This window comes from Phyllobates terribilis, unplaced genomic scaffold (assembly GCF_046119375.1).
Source record: "Phyllobates terribilis strain yellow unplaced genomic scaffold, ASM4611937v1 Scaffold_9__5_contigs__length_417890890, whole genome shotgun sequence".
NCBI lineage: Eukaryota > Metazoa > Chordata > Amphibia > Anura > Dendrobatidae > Phyllobates > Phyllobates terribilis.
In genome coordinates this window covers 275999509-276025259 of record NW_027362769.1, presented here as the reverse complement: position 1 = coordinate 276025259, position 25751 = coordinate 275999509, and the positions used below count along the sequence as shown (strand labels likewise).

Here is a 25751-nt window from a genome sequence, read left to right as displayed (position 1 = left end):
AAGGTTGTTGGTTGGATAGCGGATAATGCCACCACCACCACCACCTCCCTGTCTTCCACACGGTCAAGTCTCAGTAGCCGTGAGTCTGGACTGCATATTCCTCACCCTGATCCTCCTTCCTCCCACCATGCCGAGTGCCCGGAGACAACTGATCCCACACTTGGACACTCTGAAGAGCTGTTCACTTTTCCATTTATAGATTTGGTCCTCTCTCCCGGTCCACTTGAAGCGGGGCAAGAGGAGATCGCGTGTAGCGATGCCCAAATATTTGAGCAGCCGCGGTCACACGAAGGCGACGGTGGGAAAGTGTCACAAGAGGTGGACGATGATGAGACACAATTGGCAGAAAGTCAGGAGGAGGACCAGGGTGCGGAAGTGGAAGACGAGGTGGTGGATGATATAGTAACTGACCCAATCTGGCAGGAGGACATGCAGAGCGAGGACAGCAGCACACAGGGGGAGGGAGGCAGAGCACCCCAACAGGCAGGAAGAAGCAGTGTGGTGGCCGCAGACAGAAGCAGGCAACCGTTCCCCATAACACCAGCACGAAGGAAGTTGCCAGTACAACTGTTAGGTCTTCCCGAGTCTGATTGATTTTTAAAGACTCTGCTGATAACCCCAAAAAGGCCATTTGCACCACCTGCCAGGCCAGCATCAGCAGGGGTGGCAAAACGACCAGCCTAACCACCACCAGCATAATCATGCACATGGCAGCAAAGCACCCGATTTTGTGGGCCAAACCCCAGGGTCCAGGAACAGTGTCTGCAGGTGGCACCATTGCTTCTTCAGCTGTTGTGCATGCAAGCCAATCCCCTGTCCATGGTGCATGCCAAGATGCCTCCTGCCCTGCACCTGTCGTTGCGTACTCTCAAGTAGCAGCATCTGGAAGCACGTCCATGTCCTTGTCCCAGCGCAGCATTCAGTTGTCCAAACCCCAGTCTTTGGAACGCAAGCGCAAATATGCAGCCAACGCCCCACAGGCCACACTACTAAATTCTCACATTTCACGACTGCTTGCGCCCGAAATGTTGCCTTTTAGGCTCGTGGAGATGGAAGCATTCCACAACCTGATTGCGGCAGCCGTCCCTCGGTACTCTGTCCCCAGCTGCTACTGTTTCTCCCAGTGTGCCGTCCTCGCATTACACAAGCACGTGTCCCAAAACATTAGCCGTGCCCTCAACAATGCAGTTACCGGGAAAATCCACCGAACCACGGACACGTGGACAAGTGCTTGTGGGCAGGGATGGTACATCTCTCTGACGGCACACTGGGTTAACATAGTGGAAGCTGGGACCCAGTCGGACCTTGGGACCGAACACGTCCTCCCGATGTCAAGGATTGGGGGCCCTTGATCAATCAGGGTTGCCCCCATGGTCTACAGCTCCTGCACCTCATCCTCCTCCGCCTCCTCTTCTTCAGCCTCCATCTCTGAAATGACCACATCAGTCACAAGCTTGAAGCACTGCAGCACTGCCTCGGCCAAGCAGCAACAGGCTGTGCTGAAGCTTATATGCTTAGGTCACAAAATGCACAATGCTGAAGAGTTGTGGACAGTTCTGGAAGAGCAGGCCGATCTGTGGCTCACACCACTGAACCTACAGCCAGGCATGGTCGTGTGTGACAATGGCCGGAACCTGGTGACGGCTCTGAGGCGAGGCGAGCTTACACACATACCATGCCTGGCCCATGTGCTTAACCTCGTGATTCAGCGGTTTCTCAAATCCTACACGAAGCTGCCAGATCTGCTTGTTAAAGTACACCGCCTGTGTGCCCATTTTAGAAAGTCAACTACAGCTTCTGCCGCCCTTGCTGTGTTTCCGCAGCTTTGCAGCTTCCGGCTCACCGACTGGTGTGTGATGTCCCCACACTTTGGAACTCTACACTGCAGATGTTGGGAAGGATTTGTGAGCAGAAGAGGGCAGTTGTTGAGTACCAGCATCAACAGGGCCGTCGGTATTCAGTTCAGACTCCACACATAAGACCTCAGGAGTGGACATGGATGTCAGACATATGTACCATCCTCCAAAACTTTGAGGACTCCACCAAGATGGTGAGCGGCAATGACGCCATAATTAGCGTCACCATCCCGCTTCTCTGTTTTCTGAAACGCTCTCTGCTCACAATCAAAGAGGATGCTTTGCAGGTGGAGCACGATGAGATGGAGCAAGGAATAGTGATGAGCGAGTATGTTCTGTTAACCCTTTCGCCGAGTATGCTCAGGCCGAGCTCCGAGTATTTACAGCTGCTCGGTGATATGTTTGAATCACTCCCGTGTGCATGATTTGCAACTGTTTGACAGCTTTATTACATGTGAGGAATGTCTATTTCTTACACATTCCTCACATGTAATAAAGCTGTCAAACAGTTGCAAATCATGCACACGGGAGTGATTCAAACATATCACCGAGCAGCTGTAAATACTCGGAGCTCAGCCCGAGCATACTCGGTGAAGGGTTAACAGAACATACTCGCTCAATACTAGCAAGGAACCATACAGGGTGATTACACACAGCCAAGCCTCATCTCATCCCAACTTGGATTGGGTGACAATGAGGAGGAGGAAGGACAGGAGCTAGTTTCATGCACTATGGACGGTACTACTTGCACAGCTGTCATAACGTATGTTCAGCGTGCATGGCCAGAGGACAGAGAGGAGGAGGAGAGCATGGTCAGTCATCCTCTTGATGAGGATACGGAAGTCTTGCCTGTTAGTAATCTGGCATTCATGGCTGAGTTTATGTTACGCTGCCTTTCCCATGACCCTCGCATTCTCAAAATTTTGGGTGACAGTCATTACTGGTTGGTGACACTTCTAGACCCACGCTACAAGGAGAGCTTTATATCTCTTCTTCCTGAGGCGGACAGGTCTACAAAAATGGGGCTGTACCAGTAGGCCCTTGTTGCGGAACTATTAAAAAAAATTCCCATCTGAAAACTCTGGCGACAGAGGGCACACCAAGGAGTACAGGCAAGAGAGACACAACTTCAATCCAGCAGAGGCAGGGCAGGGGAACACTGTCAAAGTTCTGGGAGAGTTTTCTCAGCCCCTCCCATCGCACAGGCCCTGAGGCGCGGGTTACTCTCACAAGGAGTGCAAAGTTTGAGAAGATGCTGAGGGAGTACCTTGCCGACCGTACCAACATCCTCCGTGATTCCTCTATGCCTTATAATTATTGGGTATCCAAGCTGGATACGTGGAATGAACTGGCTCTCTATGCCTTGGAGGTCCTGGCCTGCCCTGCCGCCAGCGTTTTATCAGAGCGGGTTTTTAGTGCCGCTGGTAGAATTATAACTGATAAGCGCATCCGCCTGTCAACTGAAAATGCTGACAGGCTGACTCTTCTAAAAATGAACAAGGGCTGGATTGGTCCAGACTTCTCAATACCACCTTTTCTTGGGAGGTGTATTCCCATGCACCTTTTCACACCCACACATGGGTATACGCTTCCTGATTTTGGCTATTTGCTCTTGTCTTCCTCCTTCTCCTCATCCTCCACTACCATCTCACCAGGGTGACCGTGGTCTGTGTTGCAACACACACATAATTTTTTTAAAGGGTGTTTATGATGCCCGTAAAAAAAATAATTATACAGTATGTTCATGTATACCCCCATAGGTAAATGTTTGTCAGCCCATACACTTAGTGCATGGGCTTTACAGGTAAAAGAGGGCCGCTCCTTTCTAATGGGAACATTTTTTTATGAGGCCCTCCTCCACGTCTCTTCCAAGGGGCATTGAAGTGCCTCCAAATTTTTGGCAGCCCTTGCATTCACTGCATAGGCCAACACTATGGGATACTCTCTCCTTCTAATGGGAATTTGTCATTACTGTGGCCCTGCTCTATGTGTTTTTAATTTCTTAGTGGGGTTTTTCCTAAATTTGGTCAGCCGTTGGACTTACTGCATACCGTATAACTGTATAGCAGAGTCTCTCCTTTCTAATGGGAACATGTCATACTTGTTACTGGGGCCCTGCTCTATGTGTCTTTAAATTCTTAGTGGGGTTTTTCCTAAATTTGGTTAGTTGTTAGACTCACTGCATACACTATAACTGTATAGCAGACTCTCTCCTTTCTAATGGGAATTTGTCGTTACTGTGGCCCTGCTCTATGTATTTTTAATTTCTTAGTGGGGTTTTTCCTAAATTTGGTCAGCCGTTGGACTCACTGCATACCCTATAACTGTTTAACAGACTCTCTCCTTTATAATGGGATATTGTCATTACTGTGGCCCTGCTCTGTGTCTTTAATTTCTTAGTGGGGTTTTTCCTAAATTTGGTCAGCCATTGGACTCACTGCATACCCTATAACTGTATAGCAGACTATCTCCTTTCTAATGGGAATTTGTCATTACTGTGGCCCCGCTCTATGTGTCTTTAATTTCTTAATGGGGTTTTTCCTAAATTTGGTCAGCTGTTGGACTCACTGCATAACCTATAACTGTATAGCAGACTCTCCCCTTTCTAATGGGAACATGTCGTACTCGTTACTGTGGCCCTGCTCTATGTGTCTTTCAGAGTCCCTCCATCATCAATGAAACAGGATGTGTCTGATGATGTGTCACACACCACATTGCCACATAAGGTTGTAAAATGTTAAAATGACATTTCCCGGTGAATGCATTTGCCTTAAAAAAATAACGTGAAAAAACAAACAAACTGTAGGATCTTTCTTTAGTATAAAAACAGAGTCGCCAATGTAACCTCAATGTAATCACATTGTTCAGCTCCTGCACCTCCTCCTCCGTCTCCGAAATGACCACATCAGTCACAAGCTGAAAGCACTGCAGCACTGCCTTGGCCAAGTGGCAACAGGCTGTGCTGAAGATAACATGCTTAATGCTTAGGTGACAAACCACCCAGCGCTGTAGAGTTGTTGAAAGCTGTAACACTGCAGCTTGATCTGTGGCTTTCACCGCTGAACATACAGCCAGGCATGGTCATGTGTGACAATGGGCGGAACCTGGTGATGGAGAAATGACAGCCGGACTATGCCAGTCCTTTCACCGAGCTAAAGAATATGGCTGTGGTGAAATACAACTCCCACTGAGAAGCTGTTTCAGATTGAAAAACATTGGGCCCACCAGAGGATTTGGAAAAGTTTGCAAAGTTTGCGCTATCATGAACTCTCCTGGTGTAGAAGCCAGGGCACACCAGAGGATTCTCTGGTGGGACCGTCCAACCCTGCCGAGAAGCAGTCCTGGCTAAGAGAAGTGTGTGGGAAGGTTCCCGGAGACTCTATGGCTGCTTTTTTACTGAGGTGGACCCCACGCAAACATGGGGAGAACATACAAAATCCTTGCAGATGTTGTCCTTGCTGGAATTTGAACCCTGGATCCCAGCGCTGCAAGGCTTCAGTGCTAACCACTGATCCAATGTGCTGCCGTTCACCCTCTGATATCTAACAGCCTGGAGAAACTTGCACCTACTGCCACTCTATCTTCAGCTCCTTTGTGAGAAACTAATGTATTTGGGCAGCCACTCAGTCTACCAAATAAAATTCCTGAGAAGGAAATTTGGAAAGGCTTCGCTACTGGTACTGGGGGCAGTACCATAGTTTACTGGAAATATTCCAGGCTGGTAGGAGGCAAGCAGATTCCCACAGAAAAATACCAGCAGTAATGTTCAGGGACCTGCGCTTGTAGAAGGCGGAAACAACACCGGGAGAAATAGTGGCAGCTGGGGACCGAGTATTGACGCGAGGCATGGGGTTGTGAAAAGCTTCTGCCTCCATGAGCCTAAAAGGCCACATTTCAAGTGAAAGCTGCTTTAGAGGATTTCCTGGGAGAAATCACAGCTGGAGTAGATGTGGTTTCCCAAGTCCTTTCACCAAGCTAAAGAATATGGCTGTGGTAAAATACTACTCAGCAAAAAAAGCTGTGGACTGTCTCTGTACCGTCCCTGGCCACATTCACTTGACCACGTGTTTGTGAGTAGGCGGTCCTTCCCAGTAAGTTCACTGGGGAGGGCACGGGTAATGTTGTGGGACCTGTGCTTGTGGAAGGCGGAGACGATACCGGGAGAAATAGTGGCGGCTGGGGACCGAGTATGGACACCCGGCCGCCGCCGGCATGAGGCTGTGAAAAGCTTGCGCCTCCACGAGCCTAAAAGGCCCCATTTCAAGTGCAAGCAGCTGCCCAGAAATCTGGCAGTTTAGTATTGCAGCCTGTGGGTGGGTGGCTGGCTACATACTTGCGCTTGCATTCCAAGTAACAGAAAACTAAGCAGATGGTGGTCTCTATCATCATCATGACCACACCTCGGCACTATGAACTCTCCTGAAGAAGCCAGGGCCCACCGGAGGAGTCTTCGGTTTCCTGGTGGGTTCATCCAACCCTGCCGAGAAGCAGCCCTGGCTAAGAAAAATGTGGGAGAAGGTTCCCGGACATTCTATGGCTGTTTTTTTAATGTGGATCGGACGTGCTTATGCATGTTATTTCTCAAACTGGATTGTAGATCAGGCCATTGCCCAACTCTGTAGTTATGAAATTAAATGCACAAAGAAAGATGCTTGTATGTCAAAGCACCACCGAGTGCGAGTTGATGTTGGACTGGCTGCCATTGCTTCTGCAAAAGATGCTTTAGAGGACTTCCTGGGAAAACTGACACCCAGAGTAGATACGGTTTCCCTCTATGTCCTTTCACCGAGCTAAAGAATATGGCTGTGGTGAAATACAGCTCAGCAAAAAAAGCTGTGGACAGGTTCTGTACCGTCCCTGGCCACATTCACCTGTCCACTTGTTTGTGGTTAGGCGGTTCTTCCCAGTAAGTGCACTGGGGAGGGCACAGGTAACGTTGTGGGACCCATGCTTGTGGAAGGCGGAGACGACACCAGGAGAAATAGTGGTGGCTGGGGACCGAGTATGGACACCCGGCCGCCGCCGGCATGAGGTTGTAAAAAGCTTCCGCCTCCACGAGCCTAAAAGGCCACATTTCAAGTGAAAGAAGCATTAGAGGACTTCCTGGGAGAAATCACAGCTGGGTAGATATGGTTTCCCAAGTTCTTTCACCAAGCTAAAGAATATGGTTGTGGTGAAATACAACTCAGCAAAAAAAAGCTGTGGACTGGCTCCATACCATCCCTAGCCACAGTCACCTGTCCACGTGTTTGTGGTTAGGCGGTCCTTCCCAGTAAGTGCACTGTGGAGGGCACAGGTAATGTTGTGGGACCCGTGCTTGTGGAAGGCAGAGACTGCACCGGGAGAAACAGTGGCGGCTGGGGACCGAGTATGGAGACCCGGGCGCTGCTGGCATGAGGTTATGAAAAGCTTCCGCCTCCATGAGCCTAAAAGGCCACATTTCAAGTGCAAGCAGCTGTCAAAAATTTGGCAGTATAGTATTGCAGCCTGTGGGTTGGTGGATGGCTGGCTGCATACTTGTGCTTGCATTCCAAGGAATGGTGGAGGGACAACTGAACGCTGCCCTGGGACAAGGACGTGGACGGTGATTGTTGCAAGTCTGCAACGACAGGTGCATGGTGAGAGGCATCTTCGCATGCGCCAAGGATCACTTATGATGGGCACACTTTTAGGCAGTGACCTTTGCAGTCAGAGATGCTTCCAGAGGTCTTCCCCATGCTGTTCCCATGTCTTTTCAGCACTGTATGCATGTGTCTGATGATGTGTCACACACCACATGGCCAGATAAGGTTGTAAAATGTTAAAATGGCATTTCTTGGTTGAAAGCAATGCAAAAGTGCAAAAACGCATCAAAAACGCTACGTGTGAACATAGCCCAAGGTGTGGAGGAGTATTTTTGTTTTTGGTTATTTATTTTGCCTTATATACAACCCCTGGCAAAAATTATGGAATCACCGGGCTTGGAGGATGTTCATTCAGTTGTTTAATGTTGAAAAAAAGCAGATAACAGACATGGCACAAAACTAAAGTCATTTCAAATGGCAACTTTAGGGCTTTAAGAAACACTGAAAGAAATCAAGATAAAAAATATGGTACTCAGTAAGGGTAATTTTTTTCAGACCAAGCAGAGGAAAAAAATTATGAAATTATGAAAAATATACACACAAAAGAACACTCCAATACATCACTAGTATTTTGTTGCACCACCTCTGGCTTTAATAACAGCTTGCAGTCTCTGAGGCATGGACTTAATGAGTGACAAACAGTACTCTTCATTAGTCTGGCTCCAACTTTCTTTGATTGCTGTTGCCAGATCAGCTTTGCAGGTTGGAGCCTTGTCATGGACCATTTTCTTCAACTTCCATCAAAGATTTTCAATTGGATTGAGATCCAGACTATTTGCAGGCCATGACATTGACCTTATGTGTCTTCTTTCAAGCAACGTTTTCACAGCTTTTGCTCTATGGCAGAATGTGTTATCATCTTGAAAAATTATGTCATCATCCCCAAACATCTTTCAATTGATGGGATAAGAAAACTGTCCAAAATATCAATGTAAACTTGGGCATTTATAAAAGATGTAATGACAGCCATCTCCTCAGTGCCTTTACCTGACATGCAGCCCTATATCATCAATGACTGTGGAAATTTGCATGTTCTCTTCATGCAGTCATCTTTATAAATCTCATTGTAACGGCACCAAACAAAAGTTCCAGCATCATCACCTTGCCCAATGCAGATTCGCCATTCATCACTGAATATGACTTTCATCCAGTCATCCACAGTCCACGATTGCTTTTCCTTAGCCCATTGTAACCTTTTTTTTCTGTTTAGGTGTTAATGATGGCTATTGTTTAGCTTTTCTGTATGTAAATCCCATTTCCTTTAGGCAGTTTCTTACAGTTCAGTCACAGACATTGACTCCCGTTTCCTCCTATTCATTCCTCGTTTGTTTTGTTGTGCATTTTCTGTTTTGGAGACATATTGCTTTAAGTTTCCGGTCTTGACGCTTTGATGTCTTCCTTGGTCTACCAGTATGTTTGCCTTTAACAACCTTCCCATGTTGTTTGTATTTGGTCCTGATTTTAGACACAGCTGACTGTGAACAACCAACATCTTTTGCAACATTGCGTGATGATTTACCTTCTTTTAAGAGTTTGATAATCCTCTCCCTTGTTTCAATTGACATCTCTCATGTTGGAGCCATGATTCATGTCACTCCACTTGTTGCAACAGCTCTCCAAGGTATTTAGATGCACACTAACGAGCAGATCTAATTTGATGCAGGTGTTAGTTTTGAAAATGAAAATTTACAGGGTGATTCCATTCCATAATTTTTTCCTCAGAATTGAGTGATTCCATAATTTTTTCCCTCTGCTTGGTCTGAAAAAAATTACCCTTACTGAGTACCACATTTTTTATCTTGATTTTTTTCAGTCTTTCTTAAAGCCCTAAGGTTGCCATTTGAAATTACTTTAGTTTAGTGCCATGTCTGTGATCTGCTTTTTTTCAACAACATTAAACAACTGAATGAACATCCTCCGAGCCCGGTGATTCCATAATTTTTGCCAGGGGTTGTACAAGTCATTACCCTGGAAAGGATGTTCCTTAACATATTAACCAGGAAAATCCATTTTGGTTTCGTTTTTGTATGTTTTATTCTGAGTCCGTAAAAGTGACGTAATACCTCTGACAACATTGTTAACAGCAGTGATCTGGGAGTCAGAGATGCTTCCAGGGGTCTTCCCCATGCTGTTCCCATGTAATTTGACCACTGTTCCCATTGATTTGGACAATTTTAGGCCTTCTGCAGACCGCCGGGGGGAGACGCCTGAAAAATGCTCGAGTTTCCTATAGACTTACATTGGACTCGTTGCTCGGGTCTAGCACCCTAGTATTCTAATGTGCTCGACCCGAGCAACGAGTACCCGAGCATTGTAGTGCTTGCTTATCACTATTAAGTATCACTGTGTCAAGTTGTGAATCAGCAGTAATGCTCAGCAATAACATTATAAGGATTATTACTAATAGCCAGCTTGACACAATCATGCTAATAGTGTTAGGATCACTGTGCAAATCTGAGTAGCAATAAAGTGAATTGTGTAAATGAAGAACTCCCATCAAAATTTTTATCCTATTAATTTTTACAATACTTACAACTTTTCATTTTGCCCTTGTACCCACTTAATTCTCCTGTTTTTCATTAGATATATGACGTCACATGATTGAAAACTGAGTAGCTGAATCTTTCTAAGATCTATGTAGAAACAGGAGGTCAATTTTCCCTGTATGAGTCATTAGTCACTACAAAAGTCCCTGGCAGTGGGGAGGAGAGAGCAGCTGGGTCAGGAGTTAAAGTGCGGAATCATAAATGCAAGGACAAGAGACTTTCTGTTTCTATATACAGCAGGGAAAAGAGAATTAGCTGGGTAGAAGGGTAAAATAAGCAATTGTAAGTGCATGATGCTATATAAAATGATGATTGCAATATATTAAGAGGATAAAAACTTTGATGGGAGTGCTTCTTTAACATCACTCTGTGCCAAACTATGAATCAACCATTAATAGGCATTACTGTGTCACTCATTAGCTATTAATTTGTTCAAAAAAGTTCAAGATCTGTTGTTTTTTTACACTAGATAAAGTTGCCAATAAGGATTTGAAACGCGTAGTGGGTAAAAAGAACCTTCAAGGAATATTGCAGCAAGAGCGTTAATTTCCAGAAACACAGCCAATCTTACAGTGGGTACTGAAAGTATTCAGACCCCTTTAAATTTTTCAATCTTTGTTTCATTGCAGGCATTTGGTAAATTCTAAAAAAGTTCATTTTTTTCTCATTAATGTTCACTCTGCACCCCATCTTGACTGAAAAAACAGAAATGTAGAAATTTTTGCAAATTTATTAAAAAAGAAAAACTGAAATATCACATGGTCATAAGTATTCAGACCCTTTGCTCAGACACTGATATTTAAGTCACATGCTGTCCATTTCCTTGAGATGGTTCATTGGAGTCCAGCTGTGTTTAATTCAACTGATAGGACTTGATTTGGAAAGGCATATACCTGTATATATAAGACCTCACAGCTCACAGTGCATGTCAGACCAAATGAGAATCATGAGCTCAAAGGAACTGCCCATGGAGCTCAGAGACAGAATTGTGGCAAGGCACAGATCTGGCCAAGGTTACAATAGAATTTATGCATTACTCAAGGTTCCTAAGAGCACAGTGGCCTCCATAATCCTTATATGGAAGAAATTTGGGACCACCAGAAGTCTTCCTAGACCTGGCCGTCCAGCCAAACTGAGCAACCGTGGGAGAAGAGCCTTGGTGAGAGAGGTAAAGAAGAACCCCAAGATCACTGTGGCTGAGCTCCAGAGATGCAGTAGGGAGATGGGAGAAAGTTCCACGAAGTCCACTATCACTGCAGCCTCCACCAGTCGGGTCTTTATGGCAGAGTGGCGCGACGGAAGCCTCTCCTCAGTGCAAGACCTATGAAAGCCCGTATAGAGTTTGCTCAAAAACACATGAAGGACTCCCAGACTATGAGAAATAAGATTCTCTGGTCTGATGAGATGAAGATAGAACTTTTTGGTGATAATTCTACGTGGTATGTGTGGAGAAAACCAGGCACTGCTCATCACCTGCCCAATACAATCCCAACAGTGAATCATGGTGGTGTCAGCATCATGCTATGGGGGTGTTTTTCAGCTGCAGGGACAGGGACGACTGGTTGCAATTGAAGGAAACATGAATGCGGCGAAGTACAGAGATATCCTAGATGAAAACCTCCTCTTCCAGAGTGCTCTGGACCTCAGACTTGGCCAAAGGTTCACCTTCCAACAAGACAATGACCCTAAGCACACAGCTAAAATAACAAAGGAGTGGCTTCAGAGCAACTCTGTGACCATTCTTGACTGGCCCAGCTAGAGCCCTGACCTAAACCCAATTGAACATCTCTGGAGAGACCTGAAAATGTCTGTCCACCAACGTTCACCATCCAACCTGATGGAACTGGAAAGGATCTGCAAGGAAGAATGGCAGAGGATCCCCAAATCCAGATGTGAAAAACTTGTTGCATCATTCCCAAGAAGACTCTTGGCTGTACTAGCTCAAAAGGGTGCTTCTACTCAATACTGAGCAAAGGGTCTGAATACTTATGACCATTTGTTATTTCAGTTTTTCTTTTTTAATACATTTGCAAAAATTTCTACATTTCTGGGGTTTTTTTCAGTCAAGATGGGGTGCAGAGTGTACTTTAATGAGAAAAAAATGAACTTTTTAGAATTTACCAAATGGCTGCAATGAAACAGAGTGAAAAATTTAAAGGGGCCTGAATACTTTCCATACCCACTGTATACGTGATTTTTTTCCTAGTTTGGAATACTTTGTTCAATATGGACAGTGAGACTCTTTTTTTCTTTTAATTACTATTTATATTGTGTGAAATGTGTCTTAATAGATCCCATTTTAAATGTCAAATGAAAAGCACATTTTGTTTAAATTTGTAGATGGTGAAAAATAGTAATTTTTGACTTTCGAGCATTTGAAATTATCTTTTTGCCATATGACCATCCTTTGGTCCACTGTATTTAATGTCTTTTAAAAAGTATGAATAGGAAGCACAACGAGAAGCGCACAACTCACTGATTGTCATGTAACTCGTCCAATACTGCACTTGGATAATCCAGGGACAGCAGACATCTTTAGGTTAAATACAATGTTCAAAAGTGTTTGTTTTATTGGAATGTGAAATAACATTTTAAACTATGCATTTTTTGTGCTGTGTTTTGTAGGTGTACTTGTTAGTTATCATTTTGCATTTCTTATTTTCTAGATATAATATTCAACTGGATCCTGATCCTTTGAGAGATTTGGCTATTATACTTATTTTTGCAGTAGAAATTCTGATGAATTCCACTATATTATCAATAAAATCCAGGTGAGTATTTCAATTTTTGTCAACATAAAAGTGACAAAAGTGCAGCAGTCATTAGCAAAAAAAATATTTATGCTTGCAATCCAAAGTGATGTATAGTAACAATATAGGGGAGGATAGAATGCTGTGTGAGGCAACTGCTGGTGCTTGTCAAGATTTGCTTCTTCCAACCATTATGTTTCATTTTTGAAACTAAGTATGCTATTTTGGAAAAAAATACTATATAACACAAGTAAAGAATCAATAAAATAATGAAATTTGCAAATAATAAAACCTTTCTAAATCCATCCAGGCATTATTGAATCCATTGTAGGGATTCAAGCTCTCTGGCAGCAGTTAATATACACACAATCATTGGGCTCTTGTGTCAAATAGTGTTAGATTTATTATACTTCATAAACTTACACAATGCTCAAATGAAAAGAAACAGCCCTTTTCCAGCACAAATGAATAGCAGAACAGTCCTTTCACATAGTAGGCTAAATAGTTCAAAACAGTCTCATCTATTTAGTTTGAGATTCATCTCTCAGCCTTTGGCAGAGACTCTGCCTTGGGTCCATGGGCGCGCCACAAGCAAGAATTTAGACTCCTTATTTTGGGTATCAGCCTCCCTTTGGGTACGCTAGTAAGATGACCTTAAACTCTCCACAAGGCTCAAAAGGTCATCTGTATTCTGGGGATCTCCCCAGGCAATCAAGCTGTGTACTGACCTAGGAAGTGAGTGTACAGTGGCATGTAAAAGTTCACCTCTGGTGAAAATTACTGTTATTGTGAACAGTTAAGCAAGTTGAAGATGAAATGATCTCTAAAAGGGTTAAAGTTAAAGATGACACGTCTCTTTTGTATTTTAGGCAAAAAAATATATTGTCATTTTTTACATTTTAAAAATTATAAAAAGGAAAATGGGCCGATGCAAAAGTTTGAGCACCCTAGGAGATTTGTGTGTTCAGATAACTTTGACCAAGATTTCAGACCTTAATTAGCCTGTTAGGGTTATGGCTTATTAACTATCATCGTTAGGAAAGGCCATGTGATGTAAATTTCCCAGGTTTATTAAAACCCAGCTTCTTATAACCTTGTGCCAAAAAACAGCAGCCATGGGTTCTTATAAGTAGCTGCCTAGCACTCTGAAAATTGTGGAGGCCCACAAAGAAGGAGAAGGCTTTAAGAAGATAGCAATGCATATGTAAGTTACCCTTTCCTCAGCTCGAAATGTAATTAAGAAATGGCAGTTAACAGGAAAAGTGGAGTTCAAGATAAGGTCCGGCAGACCAATCAAAATTTCAGTGAGATCTGCTCGTAGGATTGCTAGAGAGGGAAATCATAACCCCCCACTTGACTGCAAAAGACCTTCAGAAAGATTTAGCAGACTCTGGAGTTGTGGTACATTGTTCTACTGTTTGGAGACACCTGCACAAATATGGTCTTCATGAGTCCTCGCCATAAAATTTAGGGTCAGGAGTATGCTAAAGAACATCTAAACCACCCTGATGAATTTTGGAAACAATTCCCGTGGACCGATGTGGCTAACATAGAACTCTTTGGCCACAATGATCAATGTAAATTAGTGACACAACACTGGCAGTGGAAATTTGGGGAATATGTCTTACACAGTGATTCCTCTTAAGCACAAATCAGTTTAGCAAGCATATGGAGCCATATGCTTGTTTTATTCAAGATCAACCATCTGTCTATATACATACTATCATGGCTACATGCTTTCTCCAATAGAGCAGACTGCAGCAGTTCTGCAGATTTGGGTGTACTGGGTGGTACTGGGTTGAATGTAATGTGTTTTGCTATGCGTTTCAGGGTAGATAAATCTATACTCACTCTTTCTGGAGTCATCTTGGTCGTCATTCTTGTCCCTTCTATGCTGCTTGAAAAAGGTCATTTTACTTCCAGAACACCTTTTCCCGACCAGCTGGATTTTCCCTGGAGAACAATGACTCTGACTCTTTGTATAGATCACCCCTAATGCCTAAAGATTAGTGTTTTACAAAGCAAACAGAAAAATGTTAAAAACATGACTGGTAACAAAACAAAAGATTGGATTCTCTGTTATAGATTTTGTGCCATGTGTAGCTTAGGTTGAAAACCTTTGTGATCTGTCCGAAATATCAGGGCTCTGAACGCACAGAATAACTCAACACTGACCCGTGTATCAATGCTATCTGTCCACGTCCCTCCAGCCTCATCAGTTCACAGAGGATGACCACAGATATTCATAGAGCAAAATACAAAAAACACAATTTTCAACAGAATGCTTGGCTCACCATGTGAAATAGACCTGTAACCCGCCAAAATATTAGGGGGACTCCTACACTTATATTGAGGTCCGATATTAATTATTAATGTCAGACTTAACTATTAATAATTAATATACAACTGATAATTGACACCTTAACGCTTTCTGTTCCGTATTCTATATGTATAAGAACGTCAACTGAGACAGACCATGTACTAATAAAGAATATTTATTACACTCCAAAAGTCTACTGTCTAGTCTACTGACTACACATACAGTATGTCACAATAGTGAGTCCACCCCTCAGATTTTTTAAATATTTTATTATATATTTTCATGGGACAACTCTGAAGATATAACATTTTGATACAATGTAAACTAGTCAGTGTACAGCTTGTATAACAGTGTAAGGCTATGGGCCCACGATGCAGAAATGCTCAGGATTTTTTCCTGAGCGTTTCTGCATCTCCCTGGCAGAAAAAACGCATGCGGATTGTACATGCGTTTTTCCTGCCAGGGACAAGCGGATGTGAAGCGTTCTTCACTTGCATTTCCACATGCGGGTTGACAAGCGCTTTCCAAGCGATTTTAGCATCACTTGGAAAGTGCTTGACAACTTGGTCACACTATATAAATCCATGCAAACGGCATGAATTTATATAGTGCGACCTTAAAGAATGTTTAAAAATAAAAAAATAAATCTATACTTACCTTCTGATGGCCCCCGGAGTCTTGCTTCTCTCCGTCCTGGCTACCGGCAGCTCGCGGTACACTGAAGGACCTGCCGTCACATGACTATGACGTCAGCGCAGGTCCTTCAGTCCATCGCGAGCTGCCGGCAAGGGAGGACGAGCGCAGCGAGGGCCGTCAGAAGGTAAATATAATATTTATTTTTTATTTTATTCTTTTTTTTACAGGTTCTGTGGTACCCGGGTCCTGAGGAGAGTCTCCTGTCCTCCACACCCGGGTACCATCCGCACATTGAAACGCATGGAATGCGCATCTACATATGTAGTGATGCGTAATCCATGCGTTTCAATGCAAGTCAATGGCGGCGAAAACGCAGCACTTCCGCAAAATAATTGGTAGTGCTGCGGTTTTTTCTGCAATGATAACCCACAGCGTAAATTTCCGCAGCATGTGCACAGCACATGCGGATTATCATTGGGGACCATGGCAGGCCTTCTACCATGCATTTTTTAAGCGTTTCTGCAGCGTTTTGCCACTGCGGAAACGCTTAAAAAACGCATCGTGGGCACACAGCCTAAATTTGATTTGCCCTCTAAATAACTCAACACACAGCTATTAATGTCTAAACCGCTGGCAACAAATGTGAATACACCTCTTAGTGAAAATGTCCAAATTTTGCCCAATTAGCCATTCTCCCTCCCCGATGTCATGTGACTCATTAGTGTTACAAGGTAGCAGGTGTGTTAAATTTGGTGTTATCGCTCTCACACACTCTCATACTGATCACTGGAAGGTCAACGTGGCACCTCATGGCAAATAACTCTCTGAGGATCTGAAAAAAATAATTGTTGCTCTACAAAAAGATTGCTTAGGCTACAAGAAGATTGCCAACACCCTGAAATTGAGCTGCAGCCTCTATGAAGATGTTTGTAATGCCAAACGTAGAGATCTCCTGCAACCAACTCCAGGGCGACTGTCTGTCACTACTGACACACCTGTGACAGTACCCCCTTCCTCTACGAGAGGCCTCCGGACACTCAGTACCGGGTTTCTCAGGATAAGAGGTGTGGAATGAACGAACCAATCTGGGAGCATTCACCTCTGACGCTGAAACCCACATCCTCTCCTCAGGACCAGAGCCTTTCCAGTGCACTAAGTATTGTAGAGAACAAAGTTGGAGATGAGAATCTACAATCCTCGAAATCTGGAACTCCAGATTACCATCAACCATTACTGGGATGATGGTAGAGGTGAGGGCTCAAGAGGTTCCACATACTTTTTGAGTAAGGACCTGTGGAACATGTTGTGGACCTTAAGGGCCTGAGGAATTTCAAGACCAATAAACCTAGGTCCCAGCTTCCAAGAAGGAACTTTCAATCTTATCTTAAATTCCTGGTAGACAACCATACAAAGTCATTCACATTCAGATCCGGACCTGGCAAGCGTTTTCTGTCAACCATACTTTTATACCTGTCTCCCATGATCTTTAAATTACTCAGAACACCCTGCCACACTGTAGAGAGCGACAAAGCAAACCGTTCCTCCTCAGGAACTCCTGAAGCTTCTCCTCCACTAAAGGTACCAAACTGTGTGATAACCATATGCACCGAAGAACAGTGACCTGCCAGTGGATTCTTGACGATGATTATTAATGGCAAATTCTGCCTGTGGTAAGTAGGATGCCCAATCCTCCTGATTTTCGGAGACGAAACAACTGAGGTAGGTCTCCAAATTGTGAATGACATGCTCGGTCTGACCATTCGACTGAGGGTGGAAGGCAGAGGAAAAGGACAGTTACACCCCCAGTCGGGAACAGAATGCCTTCCAGAACTTGGAAGCAAACTGGGTCCCCCGATCTGACACCACATCGGAGGGAACCCCGTGAAGCTTCACAATCTCATTTATGAATACCAGAGCAAGTGTCTTGGCATTTGGAAGTGCAGACAAGTGAACTATTTTACTGAACCTATCTACTACCACCAAAACACTATTTTGCCTGCAGAAACCGGTAGGTCAGTAATAAAATCCATGGACAAGTGTGTCCATGGCCTACTTGGGATAAGTAGCGGAAGAAGACTACCAGACGGACAGGTATGCAAAACCTTAGAACACGTGCAAATACTACAAGCAGCTACGTGTTCGATCACATCCCGATGCAACCCCGGCCACAAAAAACGATGAGAGAGGAGGTCAGCGGTTGCCTTACCACCTGGATGCCCAGCAAGCACACAGTTATGATGTTACTTAATTACTTTGCGGCGCAGATTAGATGGTACAAATAATCTTCCTGAAGGGCAGGAGGCAGGGGCTTCCTCCTGAGCCTCCAAAACCTCACCCTCCAGTTCAAGATACACTGCCAAAATGACTACCCCTTTCTGTAGTATCGGGGCAGGGTTCTCATGGTCACCCCCACCAGGGAAGCTCTGGGAAAAAGCATCAGCCTTGACATTTTTGACCCCCTGGACGAAAAGTGACAACAAAATTGAATCTAGTAAAAAACAGGGACCATCTGGCTTGCCTAGGGTTGAGACGTTTAGCTGACTGGAGATATGACAGGTTCTTATGGTCAGTAATAACAGTATTAGGATGGACAGCCCCCCTTCAACCAATGTTGCCATTCTTCAAACGCCAATTTGATCGCCAAAAGTTCCCTATTACCCATGTCATAATTTCTCTTAGCCAAAGAAAATATTTTTTAGAAAAGAAGGCGCATGGTCGCCATTTACCGGGGGACGAACTCTGAGACAACAAAGCCTCAACCCCGACATCCAATGCATCAACCTCCACATTAAAAGGTTGGGAAACATCGGGTTGACTGAGTATAGGTACAGTGGCAAAATGATTCCCTCCAGGAAGAAAAAGCCTGGAGGGAAACATCCGACTATTTGGAAAAATCAGACTCCTTCTTAGTCATGTCAGTAAGGGGTTTCACAATAACAGAGTAATTTTGGATGAATTTCCGGTAAAAATTAGTAAAGCCCTGAAAACATTGTAGAGCCTTCAGGTTCTCAGGATATTCCCAGTCAAGGACTGCACAGATCTTCTCCAGATCCATCCAAAAACCCGAAGATGACAGCAAGTACCCCAAAAGCTGCACCTCCTGAACAACGAAAACATATTTTTCCAGTTTGGCATAAAGTTGGTTATCCCTTAATATCTGGAGCACCTGCTTAATATGCCACCGATGAGTCTCAAAATCAGGTGAGTAAACCAAAATATCGTCCAGATAGACCACCACAAACCTCCCCAGCAAATAATGGAAAATATAATTGAAATAGCTGGAATACCGCAGGTGCATTGGTCAAACCAAAAGGCATAACCAAACTCTCGAAATGTCTTTCCGGGGTATTGAACGCTGTTTTCCATTCGTCCCCTTCTCTGATTCTAACCAAGTTGTAGGCTCCCCTTAAATCCAACTTGGAGAATACCTTAGCATCTACAACCTAGCTGAACAAATCAGGAATCAGAGGAATAGGGTATGGATCACGGATGGTAATTTGATTTAATTCCCAGAAATCTAAACAGGGACGTAGACCACCATTTTTCTTCACAAAGAAGAACCCTGTCGCTATGGGCGAAGATGAGGATCTGATATGTCCCTTCTCCAGACTTTCCGCAATGAAATGCTTCATGGCTTGTCTCTCAGGGCCAGAAAGATTATGCAGTCTGGATCTCGGTAGTTTAGCACCGGGGGTCAGGTTAATAGGACAGTCATGAGCACGATGAGGAGGCAAATCGTGACACCCCCTCTCAGAAAAAACGTCCTTAAAACCAGGCAGAAAAGCAGGTAATATTTACATAGAGACAGTAGCAAGGGAAATATCTAAACAGTTCTCATGGCAGTAATCTCCACATTCAATAATCTCCCCGGTTTGCCAATCTACCAACGGATTATTTTTAACAAGCCAATGAATATTCAAAACAATCAGTGTGCAAAGATTTTCCAGGACATGACAAGGGATTATTTCACAATGAACTGACCCCACCCTCAGTTTTACATTATGTACAATCTGGGTACTGTATTTTTCGGACTATAAAACGCACTTTTTTCCTCAAATTTTGGAGGAAAATGGGGGTGCGTTTTATAGTCCGAATGTTGGGGGAGTGTGTATATATATATATACCGTATACTGTGTGGGGGGAGCTGTAGCGGCGGAGGAGCTGGGCACAGGAGGCAGCAGCTGCCTGCTGCAGCCTACACTGTCCCCACTGCTAAACAAAATGAATATTCAGTGCTCTCCGCGCCCGTGTCCTTAATAGCCGGCTGTTATGCACACGCCCGGGCTAAGCGGCGTGTGCGTGTGATTGGTAGTGATTCCACTGGACCGTGCCGGAGAGTGAATGCCTGGAGGGGCGTGACTAAGTATTCACCCGATCCGACCAGGGTCGCACGACGGCATACGACGCCAGTGCACCAAGGAGGAACCGAGCAGAGGGACCAGGTGCTACTCCAGGACAGACCCCGGACACGGCTGTTGACCCACACAGGGGAATACAGGAACAGGCTGGTAGGCTGGCACACAGACTGGAGGGTATAGGCAGGCACGACTGGTATGCAGGCAGGCGGGTATGCAGGCAGGGGGGTAAAGGCAAGCACAGCTAGAGTGCAGACAGGGAGGCACTAGCAGGTAGGAACACAGGCGGGATAGGACCCAGTACACACCGGGACTCAGGAACAATACAGGCAGAGGGTTACAGGCAAGCACAGCTAGAGTGCCGACAAGGCTGAGCAGGGAGGACAGGGCTCTGTACACACGGAACAGACAGGAAGGGAAAGACAGAGCCAGATACTCACACAGTACTTGCAGAGACAATAAGCAGGAGTTAGGTACGAGTTCAGACTCTGCAGAAAAAGGAAGGGAACGGACATAGAGGCAAAACAGGTAAAGGACAGGAGAGAGTTCAGACTGGAACTGAGTGTACGGAGGAGACCGACACTGCAGAGGGATACAGGAGCGGGTCTGGGAATACGGCCCCCAGAGAGGCGGAACGAACAGGCAAGGAGCGTGTTCAGACAGGACAGGCCAGACGCAGGAGCGGGTCTAGGAAATCGGCCACTAGAAGGCGGAACGAACAGGCAAGGAGCGTGTTCAGACAGGACAGACCAGACACAGGAGCGGGTCTAGGAAATCGGCCAATAGAAGGCGAGAGGAACAGGCTAGGAGCGTGTTCAGACAGGACAGACAAGAGAACACAGAAAGGAGTCAGTTCAGACACGGGAGCTGATACCGCAAAGCAGGAGACATACAGGACTCAGTTCAGACACGGGAGCTGATACCGCAAAGCAGGAGACATACAGGACACAGTTCAGACACGGGAGCTGATACCGCAAAGCAGGAGACATACAGGACTCAGTTCAGACACGGGAACTGATACAAAAAGCAGGAGACAAGAGACGGGACCTGGCACCTTCAGAGTGCAAGCACACACTGAAGGAAACACTATGCTCAGGCAGGGATAGAAGGGAGCTGCTGAGCTATATACCAAGTGACAGACAGCAATAGGCTGAGGACGCACAAGGGGTGTGACCCACAGCAGGTACAAAAGGCAGGAAGTGATCGGGCGCCGCCCTTAAGCAGCAGAAACAGACACAAACAGACAGCATGGAGGGAAGCCAGAGAGACATTCTGGACAGGAGAACAAGTGCGCCCTCTTGCACAGTGGGAGATGGACCACCATGCAAGGACGCCGCCAGGTATGTTACAGTACCTCCCCCCTTACGCCCCCTCTTCTTCAGGCCTGCCAGAATCTTCCGCAGGGAATTCGAGGGCCAGTCGTTCACTGGGTTGGAGGGGGACAGAGACTTAAGGGTAATCTCTGCTTCGAGGTACATCTTGTCAAGCTCACAGGAAGAAATAGACGGGTTATCAGGTACATAATGAGGAAAAGTCACTGTCTCTTTGTTATCTGGTGGTATCCCGGAGGATTCAGGAAACAACTGGAGGTCCTCCGCCGGGTCAGAAGAGTGCAGAGGCTCAGAGAAAACAACTGCTTCAGAGTACACTAGGTCGGACTCACTGGAGGAAGCAGGCGAGGTATCGGGTACCGAGTATAGGAAAGTCTCTGTCCATTCACCACCAGGTGGCACCCCGAAGGGTTCTGGAGACAGCTGGCGGTCCTCCGCCTGGTCAGAGGGGTGTAGAGACTCACGGGTAACCTCTGCTTCAGAGTACACTAGGTCGGACTCACTGGAGGAAGCAGGCGAGGTATCGGGTACCGAGTATAGGGAAGTCTCTGTCCATTCACCACCAGGTGGCACCCCGAAGGGTTCTGGAGACAGCTGGCGGTCCTCCGCCTGGTCAGAGGGGTGTAGAGACTCACGGGTAACCTCTGCTTCAGAGTACACTAGGTCGGACTCACTGGACGAAGCAAGCGAGGTATCAGATCCAGGATATAGGAAAGTCTCTGTCCATTCACCACCAGGTGGCACCCCGAAGGATTCTGAACACAACTGGAGGTCCTCCGCCTGGTCGGAGGGGTGTAGAGACTCAGGAGTAACCTCTGCTTCGGAGTACACTAAGTTGGACTCACTGGACGAAGCGAGCGAGGTATCAGGTACAGAGTATAGGAAAGTCTCTGTCCTTTCGCTACCAGGTAGCACCCCGAAGGGTTCAGGAGACAACTGGAGATCCTCCGCCTGGTCGGAGGGGTGTAGAGACTCGGAGGTAACTACCACTTTGGGGTACCCATTGTCAGGCTCACAGGACGAAGCGGACAAAGTATTGAGTACCGGGTGTAGAGAAGTCTCTCTCCATTTGTCATCGAGTGGTATCCCGGAGGGTTCAGGAGGCAACAGGGGATCCTCCGCCAGGTAGTAGAGGTGCACAGACTCTGAGGTAACCACAGCTTTGGAGCATCCTTGGACATGCACACCGGTTAAAGAGAAAGAAGCATCTGATGCCGGGTGCAGGAAGTTCTCCTGTGTGGAGTCTGGATGGGCAGAAGTCTCTTCGGCCAGGAGAACTGGTGCACTACCCACGCACATTACCCATTGGGGTTTCTCCGGGATACAGGGAGATGAAGCTTCAGTAGGGACTTCAAGGTTGGGGTCAGGAGGTCTCAGGGAGGACAGACCCTGGCGTGACGGCTTGCCCCTAAGTCTAGCACGTCTGGGCTGCCTCTTGAGGTTGAGAGAAGTATTCCGGAAAGCGTAGTCACCCTGTGAGGATTCTGGGTGGGCAGTAGTCTCATTGGGCTGGAGGACTATTGCGCTACCCACACACATTACCCGTCGGGGCTGCTCCGGGATATTGGGAAGTGAAGCTTCAGCAGGGGCTTCAGAGTTAGGGTCCTCGAAGACCATACGAAAGGCCACCAGGAAGGCCTGCAGGTCAAGGATGACAGGATCCCATGCTTCCCATAGGGGGGTGACCCATTTCAAGGCATCACCCGCTAGGTAGTCAATCATAAAGGCCACTTTAGCCCAATCGGAAGGAAAATAGAGAGGGTAGGCCTTAAAGTGTAGCATGCATTGCTCCACAAATGCACGACACTGTCTTGGATCCCCATAGTAACGTGGCGGATCCGCAGGAACGAGGGCTGATAGATCCATCTGGACGGGTGCGTAACTCGCCTGGAACTCAGCTAAAGGGGGAAAAAAATTTATTTATTTTATTTTAATGCATGTATTCGCTGGAAAAACTTCTCAAAGAGCGAAGGCCGTGGGGCTCAACGGGAACCATGGCCTGAGCATGCTGTTATGCACACGCCCGGGCTAAGCGGCGTGTGCGTGTGATTGGTAGTGATTCCACTGGACCGTGCCGGAGAGTGAATGCCTGGAGGGGCGTGACTAAGTATTCACCCGATCCGACCAGGGTCGCACGACGGCATACGACGCCAGTGCACCAAGGAGGAACCGAGCAGAGGGACCAGGTGCTACTCCAGGACAGACCCCGGACACGGCTGTTGACCCACACAGGGGAATACAGGAACAGGCTGGTAGGCTGGCACACAGACTGGAGGGTATAGGCAGGCACGACTGGTATGCAGGCAGGCGGGTATGCAGACAGGGGGGTAAAGGCAAGCACAGCTAGAGTGCAGACAGGGAGGCACTAGCAGGTAGGAACACAGGCGGGATAGGACCCAGTACACACCGGGACTCAGGAACAATACAGGCAGAGGGTTACAGGCAAGCACAGCTAGAGTGCCGACAAGGCTGAGCAGGGAGGACAGGGCTCTGTACACACGGAACAGACAGGAAGGGAAAGACAGAGCCAGATACTCACACAGTACTTGCAGAGACAATAAGCAGGAGTTAGGTACGAGTTCAGACTCTGCAGAAAAAGGAAGGGAACGGACATAGAGGCAAAACAGGTAAAGGACAGGAGAGAGTTCAGACTGGAACTGAGTGTACGGAGGAGACCGACACTGCAGAGGGATACAGGAGCGGGTCTGGGAATACGGCCCCCAGAGAGGCGGAACGAACAGGCAAGGAGCGTGTTCAGACAGGACAGGCCAGACGCAGGAGCGGGTCTAGGAAATCGGCCACTAGAAGGCGGAACGAACAGGCAAGGAGCGTGTTCAGACAGGACAGACCAGACACAGGAGCGGGTCTAGGAAATCGGCCAATAGAAGGCGAGAGGAACAGGCTAGGAGCGTGTTCAGACAGGACAGACAAGAGAACACAGAAAGGAGTCAGTTCAGACACGGGAGCTGATACCGCAAAGCAGGAGACATACAGGACTCAGTTCAGACACGGGAGCTGATACCGCAAAGCAGGAGACATACAGGACACAGTTCAGACACGGGAGCTGATACCGCAAAGCAGGAGACATACAGGACTCAGTTCAGACACGGGAACTGATACAAAAAGCAGGAGACAAGAGACGGGACCTGGCACCTTCAGAGTGCAAGCACACACTGAAGGAAACACTATGCTCAGGCAGGGATAGAAGGGAGCTGCTGAGCTATATACCAAGTGACAGACAGCAATAGGCTGAGGACGCACAAGGGGTGTGACCCACAGCAGGTACAAAAGGCAGGAAGTGATCGGGCGCCGCCCTTAAGCAGCAGAAACAGACACAAACAGACAGCATGGAGGGAAGCCAGAGAGACATTCTGGACAGGAGAACAAGTGCGCCCTCTTGCACAGTGGGAGATGGACCACCATGCAAGGACGCCGCCAGGTATGTTACACCGGCACACAGTGTAGCCGCAGCGCGGCTCCTGCTGCTGCTGGGCGATCTCATGTGCCCTCTCTTAAAGGGCATGAATATTCACCCCCTCTCCACGCCCATGGGAGTGGAGAGGGGTAAATATTCATACCCTTTAATAGCGGGCACACGCAATCGCCTGGCAGCAGCAGGAGCCGCGCTGCGGCTACGCTGTGTGCCGGCTATTAAGGAGCATGACGTCACAAACTCCGCATCAACAGTGCTGACTCCGGCTCCACTGTCAACAAACACAGAAATTTTCTTGGTTTTGCTCTCTAGCACCACAGGACAAAGCGGGAACTGCAGGTTGATAACAAATGCACCCCTTATTTATCCAACTTCAGATTACCAAGAGTTAATCGAGACTCCTTCAGTTTAGGAATTGCAGGACAGGTCCCAACAAAATGTCCCTTTTTCCCACAAAAAAAACATACGCCTTTTTTCCTGTGAATCTCCGAGGAGATGTATGATGTAGAGACACCCCCTAACTGCATGGGTTTCTCCACCTCCCCCAGCACTGGCTCAACCCCAGACGGCTCCCCCGGCAGAGGTACACAACGCTGACAAGAAGGCCCCGGAGAAGGTGATCTCACCCATCTATCCCGAAGGTGTCTATCAAGATGTATGGCCAACGACTTGGCAGCCTCCAAGGACTGAGGGGTTTCATATACTGCCAAGGCATCTTTCAACCTTTCAGTAAGACCCTCACAAAATGAACTTCTAAGGGCTGAGTCATTCCATTTGGAATCCGTTGCCCATCTACGGAATTCCGAACTGTACTTTTCCACTGACCGATTCCCCTGCTGAAGGCGACATAGCCTAGACTCAGCCAAGGCGACTTGGTCAGGGTCATCATAGATGAGGGCC

General features: G+C 46.5%; 1 protein-coding gene across 2 annotated transcripts in view; it reads left to right on the top strand.

The window, feature by feature from the left end:
• PGAP1 (post-GPI attachment to proteins inositol deacylase 1) overlaps positions 1 to 25751 on the top strand; it is a 1100814-nt gene that overhangs the window by 982917 nt on the left and 92146 nt on the right. For both annotated transcript variants that reach the window (XM_073647815.1, XM_073647814.1), the window contains one exon: positions 12693 to 12797. In XM_073647815.1, the coding sequence (XP_073503916.1) occupies positions 12693 to 12797 (105 nt within the window). The remainder of the gene's footprint in view (positions 1 to 12692; positions 12798 to 25751) is intronic.